Consider the following 10,260-nt stretch of genomic DNA (forward strand, 5'->3'; position numbering starts at 1 on the left):
ACTCCCCTTCCCCCGTCTCGTATTTGCCAGTATCAAAGTTGGCAAGTAAAAATGCAAAGTCAGTATAGATTTCATTTCTGTGGATTTTCTTTTAAATAAACCCGCATCCTTATTCTAATCAACAGATTTCTGGTTAAGCAAAAATTGAAATATTCAACTCACGTAGCAAGAGAAAAGAATGAAATGAGAGAGGATTTGTGGTTTTTATGTAATAATTATTTAAAAATCAAACAAATTAGAACAAGTCTTTCTGGCATGAAGTGGTATTTAAGATACTTAAAATTAACTAATTTGGTACAAAATCTGCATGTATTTATCAATTGTTTACATGCAAACACCACATACATACAGCTCGCTCAGATCACACTGCCAAAATTTATCTATACTTGTAACACTTCATGGTATTAAATGTTAAATTTTATTTCAAGGACTATCACAGCCTAGAGCTAAACATAATCCAAGCACTGAGATAGTACATTTTGGAAAATAAGCTAATATTTTCGTGATTAATTTTATATACCTATCATTTGCCATTCTAAAAGCTCTTTGCATTCTAGATTCTAGAATTAAAAGGGGAAAGCCTTATGCATTTAGGAAGTGTCAGCTGAAATTATTTATTTCAATTCAATATAGAATATTAGAGTCAAGATAACAATCAATGTGTACAAAAATTTACATAACGAGAAGAACAATAGACAATGCAGCACCTTTAGAAAAATAATTAAAAGTTTTGTTGCATTTACAAGTAAGTGCCACACTGAGATTTACAACACAGTAATTTACTGCAATCAATGACAGGGGAGTTCCATAAAGAAACAAAGCTCTTACACTCCAGATTTTCATAAGGTATTATTGGAATGTTTAACTGTAACCACAGAATTTGTATATCCTTAAGGATTGAGCTCACGAAAGTCACAAATGGTTTTCATAGAATATATTAGGTAAATGGAGTCCACTGTGTTCGGACAGCTGGCTTAGTGTCTCTGACAGGTGTGAAGCCGAGAAGAATTACTGGCTTGATGGTGATCTTTCTGTATCCGGCAGGACAGGCCTTCTCCGCAGTAACAACGCTGGAATATCTCCAGCCCGTGGGAGCCTTTTCTCCTGTGCTTGGTGCACACTTGACCTTCTTTGAGGACAGGTTTACAGATTTTGGACCAGAAATGTCTAGCACAACACAACCCTGTGGCACAGTCTGATGATCGGAGACAGACAGAGCCTTCTTGTCCTAGGAAGGAGGAGACAATAGGAAAAGCACATGGTCACTGCTAAGCCTCCGTTATTTCATTAAGGTAGTCCAAAAGACACCTTGGGGTGCTAACCAAAAAGAATGAGTCTTAAGGTCTTTTAAACCTACCTTTGCTATGATACATTTTTGCAGACAGTGTAGTTCTTCTGGGGTACCCATCCAGGGTGCTGTGATCATTACCAAAGCTTTCAATAATGGTTTCCTCAATTTCCCCTCGATGGAAATGATTGTGATCAGAAGGCATACATATTCCTAAGGAAGGAGAAGATAGTGTTTAACCCCTGACCTGGAATGTGTTACTGCTGATAGCTGTGACAGTGGCAGTCTGTTATACCTGCACCGACTTGAGTTACCTCATTATAGTAACACTATTTTAAACATGAACCAAACTTCCTTTCTACTGTTAAAGCAAAATTCCCCAAGTGGGTAGAAGCGTCAGTGTGCACTCATAGGCAATATCCCTAATCTAGCCATTTAAGACACTTCCCACCAACTGTGGTAATGGCAATGAGATTTCTGCCCATTTTAATATCACCCTTGGGATAAGAAAAATAAAATCAGTCACTGTAAGTTTTTAAAAATAACTTCTCTGCCCTTAGTGCTATATGGGTACTGCCAGACTAAGTTAAGCAAATGCAACACCAGCTGCCTCGAAGATTACAATCTCACTCACCAGTTACTTTACTGTATAATTTCTGTATTACAGAGATTTAGTTCATCCCGGAGTATTACTGGTCCTAAGAAGGGTCGCCACCCTTCAGTTTATTTCTGGAGACTTCTTTGGCTGTCTGAATCTACCTCTTTGAGACATTAAATTTTAGTGGACATGTGGTTGAGGGGAGGAGTACTTATTTTATGGCAGCGGGACTTGGAGGCAGAGAAGGATGGAGACGCCAAGATGCAAGGCTATCAAGGTCTCCCTGAAGAATGGCCAGCACAGATAAATCACCGTCTGCTGACAGATAACAGTTTGAACAGGGATCGTGAGGGAGAGGCACTATAAGAAAAATGAAAGAGGCAACTAAACATCCCTTCTGGTTTCCTTGGTCTCTGTATAATTCCACCTCCCCACCCCATCTTCTTTCTCAAATGGTGTCAAGACTCTCCCTAGACAAATTTTTGTGTAAGGGTCCACTCTGAGATAAGACGTCGTGTTAAATAATCGAGGGGCACAGGGGAAGATAAGGAGCTCCAGAACTTCCTTACTTCTCTTTGCTCCCAAATTTAACACTCGCCACGAAGGTATTGCAGGGGAACCTCTCACGCTGAAGTCCCACTTGCAGGTGGTGCAGCGTGTTCTCAAAAGCAGAGCGTTGTCTCCCAGCGGTAGGCTCAGGCTCGTAGTGGGTAGTCTTGAGTCTGAAAGGGAGCTGCCCGACTCACCATTTTTGCAGTAATTCCCAGGACAGCACATAGCATGACGCATGCAGCGTTTTCGGCGCTTCCTGCAGGCGAGGCAGATTTGCGCACCGGAGCCCCCTCCGCGGGTGGGACTCGCGCAGTACTCATCAGTGCTGCACTCCTCGTCCTCGGCACATGGGTATGGCTGTGGGAATGGGGCCAGGAGAGGGTGAGGCACCTGGGCATCCAGGTACCAGACTCCTGAACTTGGATGCTCATCAGAGTCCCTTTCTGCCCACCTCTCCAAAAGCTGTTGCTGCCCACTGCACCAAAAGGCAGATTTTCCGAATAAGCCTTGAACCGCGCACACCTAGCACGTTCTACTCCCTCCTCCCCAAATGAGACCACTTCAAGGTCACAGAGTCCCCAGATTCCTGAGACCCTTCTCACCTGGTAGTTGTCAACCGTCTGGTACTTGTTGCCGCCCTCCAACAGAATTCCGGGAGCAGCGCTGACTGCGGAGCCTGGGTGCCCGGCAGCGCCGCCCAGCGATGGGGGCAGGTTCTTGATGGCGTTGGAATTGACGAGAACCGAGTTCAAGGTGGCGCTCACTCCGAGCAGAGGGTGGCTGCAAAGAGCCGCAGCTACCAGGGTTGCCAAGACCCGGGCAGCACCTACTGTGCCCAGAGTCGTCATCTCAGAAAGGCTCAGGGAGAGAAAGAGAAAGGAATGTCACTTCGCAAGCCTGGTCCCCAGGAAGCCGTGCCGGCGCAGCTGCAGAGTCAGGGTTCCGAGAGCCTCCGCCGGTCCCGGAGTCCTCACTGCGGGGCTCTGCGCGGCCACCGCCACCGCGGCTGCCTTTATACTGCGGGCTCTGAGCATTCCGGCCCCTTGGGGGGAGACAACAAAGCCGGGTTGGGATTTCAAAGCGTTGGGAGGGGCTGGGAGGGGGTGTGTTTGTGTACATGAAGGGGAGCCTTTGACAATCTTCACCCCGCCCCTCCCTTGCGCGCGGCCGCCGTTCTGCCCAGCTCACCTTCGGGGTGATGGTAATCAGTGAGCATTAGAGGAAACGACTTTAATAAATGCGGAAAGACGGTGGAACTTCGGGAACTTGGGTGCCCTTGCCTTGAAGTAGGGATTGGAATATCGGGATCTGAAGTACTTTTCATGCAGGCATTGTGATACTCTCTGCAAAACCACTTATCTCTTCCTTACGCTCGTACTGATTTATTGAGCGCGTAGATAATATTCAGTATTAAGTACAAATCAATTAGTAATTCAGAGTCTAGCGAGAGGGTCAAGTGGCCGTTGCAAGTTGCTGATTAACTCTTTACAGTCACGGTTTGCAGATTTGGGGTGAGATCCTTTGCTTGAAGTTCCTTCAGTTCCTTCCCCTGGCTTCTGTGCCCACCACCTCCCCCAGCCCCCGCCACCCGCCACCACGGGAAAAATGTGCAAAGAGAAAGACATTAGCACATCAAACGAGGGTAAGAAGGAAGAAGAACTAATTCTCTTTTGATGGGAAGTTTAGAGAGGGAGGCGAGAGACTGGCGTTTGGAAATGAGATCAGGGGTGGAGGGAAGAGGGAAATGAACATCCGATAATCAAGCTATTTAATGTGCTTTGAATCTGAGCAGTCGCGGCAGTAGATGAACTTGATTAGGCAGACGCGCGAGATCAAAGTGGCCAGGACGAAAGCGGACAGGGTCCGACGGCTGGGTCAGTGGTCCTTCCCTGGTTCCCCCTTCTCAGTGGTGGGCGAACACAGGGAGATAAGAAACCCTTAAGGCTTAGCGCCTGCCTTCCTCGTTAGTATTTCATATCGCAAAGCTTGAGAACGCCTGTGTCTGAACCTTTCACGGGACCAGGGAATACCCGCTCTGGGGAGATGCAAGACTAGCTTCAGGAAAGGAGAAGCTGAAAGTGAATTTGCTGTCATTTAAATCAGTGTGTACAAGTAATACGGTTACGGCTAGTGTGTTAGAATGCTGTTCTGCCTATACACTGGAAATAACTGATTCAACAAAAACATATTGGAAGTTTAGTGCTGGGGGAGTGGGCAACCCCTTCAGGTTGTTTCCCCGTTGGGGGGGTGCAGTGAATACAAATATTCTAATTATAGTAGTAATAAAAGACAAATGTACACAGCTCTTCTTAAAGCAGGTTGGTGTTATGTCACAAAATGGACAGTTACTATGTGAATTCAGCAAAAGAAGAGGTGATTGAATAAGAAACGTTAAAAAGATTAGGACATGTATATTGAGTGCTCCCTAACCTACAGGGTGTTTATGATCACTCTGCACACTGACCTACATAACTTGGGCCAGCACCAAGTGTAGCCAGTGATAGTTTTTCAGTAGTATAGTAATCCTAAAGTTAAGTGAGGAAAGGGTAAATTTTTTTTAAGTTTGTAATGGTCTGTGTTCTAAATCCTTGGATTTCAGAGGTCATATTAAGAACATTTTCTAAACAATTCTTTAATAATGCCTCTAGTTACACTGGTGCCCCTCCTATCCCAAATTCCATCTATCCTGTGAAATTTCCTCTGGTTTACTGACAAATCTTGGTTGAAATTCTAACGTAGATTAACTCCCACATATTTCTTTAGTGTTGGTTTTTTTTATGAACATATACAATGACCAAGACTTGGCTACTACTCTAGAAATTTTTGGAACAAATTTAAATTTGGAAACAAAGGGGAGATTGTTTATATTGGATTTTTTAAAAATGAGTCTAAGAAATGAATATGTCAGTATACTTTTTACTGAGAATCAGTAATGAACCAGGTCTCCCTCGGGCAGATACGTGGTGACCCTCAGCCAACGTGAAGTCTATACAGACAGGGTAGAGGCATAGGGGATTTTAGGTACCATATTATCACTTGCAGAATATTGATGATAATGTCAATAATCGATGTTAAGCATCTTCAGTGTGGTAAAAAAAAACTACAATCTGTCTTGAATTCTTACTGAGTTGAAATGTGGAGAAAGAATCCCTTGACCTTGGAATGGGTTAAAATATTTCTTCCTATTCCCCTATTTAAATAGAATATTTATTAAATATTTCTGAAAATATGCTTGAGCCACACTAAAAGCAATCTCTTTGCCTCTTTTTAGGAGGGATGGTTCATGTTAATACATTTAACCAGTTTGGCTGATTAAGAGCTGGAATTCACAAATGAAACCATTGTCTAGAGGCCAAAAAAAAAGGGGGGGGGAACAATTTAATTAGCAAAAGGAAAACTTTAGCAAAAAGGCATGTTGCATAAATTCATTCTTGATCCTTGTACATGTATGTCTGGTATGGTTTAATATTCATTAAGCTTGGATAGAGTATTGTGTTGAGTTAGGGGAGTTAGGGCCAAGAGCAGCATTTCAGGAGCAGAGCCTTCCCCCCTTTCCGTGTTCTTCCTGAAATTGTCATGATCTGAAAGCTAATAATAATGATTTGGTCAATATCTGAGTTCCTATTATGAGTTAAGCACTATATGCGCTGTAAAAAAAAGATGAGTACTCACAGTATCTATCTATAAATAATTTAGTGGGAAGATGGGAAATAAACTCACTAATTATGCAGGAGAGAACTTAAGTAAGAGATCCCCAGAGAGAGCCAGGTCTATAGCAGACCAGTCCTTTGTTCCAAATGGAAACATTTACTTGGTCAGTGGAATCTTCATTTGAAAATCCTTTTCATGATTGAGTTTGCTTAATGGCAACAGAAGAACAGGCTGAGTAAGGAGGCAGAGTGAAGTTCATTTTTCCAACAGCATCTAGTTCATATACAGTGAGTGCCCATTATATGCAAAATGGTACCCTAGTCCATTTGGGAGTATACCCCCAACGTCTTAAAGGGGGCCTTTTTGTTCTCAGAAAGCTGAATTCAGTCTTTGAGTTGTTGGGGAAACAAATATAACTACGTGGGAATGGAGGGAGAAATTTTTCCCAAAACAGATTCTACTTTGGCACATAGTAGGTCATGGGGAAGATTGTATTTTGGGGCATATTTGATCTAGTAATTGTGACCAGCAAGTCTCAAGGAAGACAGTGTTCTGCTGACTGTGACTTTCTCCTGCAGACAGATGATGGAGGTGCTAAGGGTTGCAGCAGGTGTAGTTGGTTCATTAAGCCTAGTTTATTTAGTTCTGTAGGGACTCTGCCTCTCCTTTGATCTGGCTTAAACAGAACTGTAACTAATACAGTAAGTTTAAAATTGTACATTAGATTTTAGAATAGGTGGAATATGTTTACTGACTTGGAACTTAGCCACAGAACTCAGGAATGTTATAATGCGTGCCTTCTTCATACTCTCAGTGCTGTATGCCTGGCACAGCGTACTCATCAACCTCTTTATCCATGAGGCAGAGAGACAAAGACACTCCAAAAAACACAGTGTTATTTGCAAACATGTGTTTCATCTTTCTTATTTCAGATTCTTACTTGAATGCTGCATTGTTAATTCACTACCTCCCTCTCTCTTTTCCTTTCTCCCTTCCTCCCCTCCTTCTTTGTGTCTTTCTCTTTGTTAAACCAAAGGAGACAGATCTGCTGCCATTTGCTTTTACTTCACTGGGAAAACATTGAAAAAACATCATTTCATACAGTGAGGGTTGCCAACATTTTTGTAGGCACTGATCTTGAATTTATAGTAGGGAGCCCTCATTCCTAAGTCTAGTGAAAAATGTTATGACTTTCTCATTGGCCTTTAAAAGATTTTGGTCTTAATGCTCTTCATGATGTTAAAAGAGCTTTTAGACCAGGCCCGTGTTACGACTCCCGAGAGGACGGATTAGGCTTTTCTGCACTCCTCAGTAAAAAGAGAAGGCGAGATTTGACAATGATTATGTTTATTTGGTCAGTGGAGATGGCCAGCCCAGATAAATCAGGCTCCATGGTAGCTTTCTACCCTAGCTCAGAAGACATGTTTTACAGGAGCCGGATATTCAGAAATGATCTGAGAATGGGACTCACAACCTAGAAACCTTTAACTAAAAATCAAACTTTTCTGATGTCCTGACACTTAGAAAGGTCTGTGGTATGTAGTCACAGGGAGTACAGAACTGCCCCTTCAACATCCCTTAAAGGATTTGACATTTCCAGCCATGAAGACAGACCAGTGACAGCAGAAAGTAGGGTGCATGATCCTCTTGAAACATTCTCCAGTGCTAGAGAAAAATCATTTTCTTCCATGTCACTGGGTTTCTGTTATCACCTCCTTTGTAATGCAGTCACTTTCCAAGAGTCACGCCCAAGAAAGGTGCCATGGTTCCAGGAGTCTGGGGCTGGAACTCTGTGCCCTGGGGACTGCTGCTGTGACAACCACCAGCTGGCTGGTTCATATGGGGACTTGGTCAAGCCATTTAACTCTCAGTGCTGGTGTTGGTCTTTCCTTTATAAAATAGCATGATGGGGAGGTAGAGAGGTACCTTCTGATTACAAAAGCCTCCCTCTCTCCCTCCCCCCTCTTCCCAAGCACTGCCCTGGAGCAAGGCCTTTTGTATTCTGATTAAATGAGAACATCCTGCAAGAGAATTGTTCTTTCAGGCAGTCTAAAGGAATAATCACTGGCATTAATACTGTATTTTGATTTTGAAGCAAATGCATAAGGTTCTTAAAGAAAACATATCAATTTTAAGTCTCTGGAAATAAGGTAAATTACTTAAACCAGGTGATTTTTTTAACGGATATACATCCATTTAGCAATAGATTTATAATTCATCATGCATGTTCTTGGAGAAAATTCAGCAAATACAGAAAAGTTCAAAATAAAAGTCAGTAGTTACGTGCAACCCCACCACCCAAAGGAAACCACAGTTTACTTCTAGTCTCTACACACACGTACACAAACACATGCACATCTATGTGGATAGAAAGGAAGAGAGAGGGTTTTTTTGTTGTTGTTGTTTTGTTTTTTTGCCTCACAAAATTGACTGTAATGTTTTCGAGATTTCTTCCAATAATCACTAAATCTCAAACTAGTGAATTGTGATGGGACCTTGAGGTGAAAAATAGAAAGCGGGACTTTGAAAACTCTACTGTCCCAAGATTCTGTCTTAGATTCTCCAGGGAATGAACCAGGATGTTAGGCTAGAAACAGAAGCATTAATTTTGGCGGGAAAGAGAAGGGATAAACAGTGCAAAGGATTCTTCATCACCCTTAAGTCCCAAAGGTAAAAAATAAATTTCAGATAGGAGCAGAGGAGGGTGGAAGGAGGCGAGGTCGGGGAGCTACTTTTCGGGCAGACCCATAAACCTATAAACTCGCGCCCTGCGCTCCAGGCCCAGCCTCCAGCCCTGGATAATTTCCCAGCAGGCAGGCCGGGGGTGTCCTGCACTAACCAAGCCGCCAGTTCCCATTGTTCACGCGCTCCCGGGAGGCTGCTCACGGTGGCTGCACTTTGGTGTCACAACCCGTCGCCAGCATACAGTAGTGTAAAATGAAGCTTGTTTAAAGACTCTCTTTGATGAGCAAAGATCAAACGGCCTGGGGACCCCCGGTCTTAATCAGACTTGAGCCAGGATGGCATTTTCACAAATAGTCCGTTTGCTCGGCTTTGAGCAGACTTTGTGCTCAGCACATTCATCCGGCTGCGGGGCGGGTAATCTCGGCTGAAGCCCCTTGCCTGGTCGCAAATCCATTCACACTACAGTGGTTGCTGTTGGTTTGCTGTGTCAGTTCATGGGCAAATAAATATAGGGCCCTTCTGACTTAATTAAAGGGGGGTTAGAGGAAAGGCGACGGAGGGGAAGATTAAAGCTCCGAGGGACGTCAGGCTCCCCTGTGTCTGGCGACAAGTGCGAGAAAACCGCTCTTCTGCTGCCCCCTGGTGGAATTTCCGTAGAAGTTCTTCCTAGGGAAGATAAAAATAATTTACCAATCGCTCAGTTTACCCTTGAGAAGATTATTCTCCTGGTCCAGATATTTGCATATTTCTATGCATTTTTCATGCCTCAGCACCTTCGAGGTTGAATATTCTCTTGTCCTTCTTAATATTTCACATAATTCCTTGTTCACAGAATAATTTGAACTTTCTCAAATTAGAATTAAAATGACAACTGGGGTCCGAGGCATAGGTCTCAATAAATGTTCATTTTGTTCGATTGAAGTTGAAAGGCTCTATATTGCATCCCTAGATTAAAATGTCAAGGTCTACAGATTATTATAAATATCATATTACAGGGAAATCCTAGGCTAAATGAATTTTAAGGTCATACATATATAACTATCCAGGGAGAATAAAAATTAAAAATATTATTTTTCATCTATTTGAATGATGAAACATTAACCATTGAAGAGTTTCATGTTCAAAAGGAGATACAAACCTATATGCTTATGTAAAATAAGAGTAATAATACACTGTTTAATACTTTTATTTCTTTAGAGCCCTTTTTTACAAGTAGAAAAAGAACACTAGAAAAATTAATAATACATTTTTGAAATGCATGTCCTACATAATGTATGTATCTGTTAAATTAGTAGATTAGTTATTTATTATTATTATTTAACAGTTAATTCTAAACTACTCCCCAATTTTTTCTTGTAACTCGTTTCTCTTAAGCAGAAGTCCTAGCAGTAAAAAGATGTTTCCTCTCCTACTAGAATTTCTTCTAAAGAATAAAGGATTCTGGGAGTCTGTGAGAAATACTCTAAATGTTCAATTCAAGAATCGT

General features: G+C 42.4%; 1 protein-coding gene across 1 annotated transcript; it reads right to left on the bottom strand.

The window, feature by feature from the left end:
* Positions 1 to 375: 375 nt before the first annotated feature.
* DKK1 (dickkopf WNT signaling pathway inhibitor 1) lies at positions 376 to 3,454 on the bottom strand. Its single transcript, XM_006206627.3, has 4 exons — positions 3,041 to 3,454; positions 2,633 to 2,795; positions 1,358 to 1,501; positions 376 to 1,228 (listed from the first exon to the last, which is right to left on the bottom strand). The coding sequence occupies exons 1-4, from the start codon at positions 3,284 to 3,286 to the stop codon at positions 975 to 977; spliced, it is 807 nt and encodes a 268-aa protein (XP_006206689.1). The 5' UTR covers positions 3,287 to 3,454; the 3' UTR covers positions 376 to 974.
* Between the last annotated feature and the right edge of the window lie 6,806 nt (positions 3,455 to 10,260).

Source organism: Vicugna pacos, chromosome 11 (assembly GCF_048564905.1).
Source record: "Vicugna pacos chromosome 11, VicPac4, whole genome shotgun sequence".
NCBI lineage: Eukaryota > Metazoa > Chordata > Mammalia > Artiodactyla > Camelidae > Vicugna > Vicugna pacos.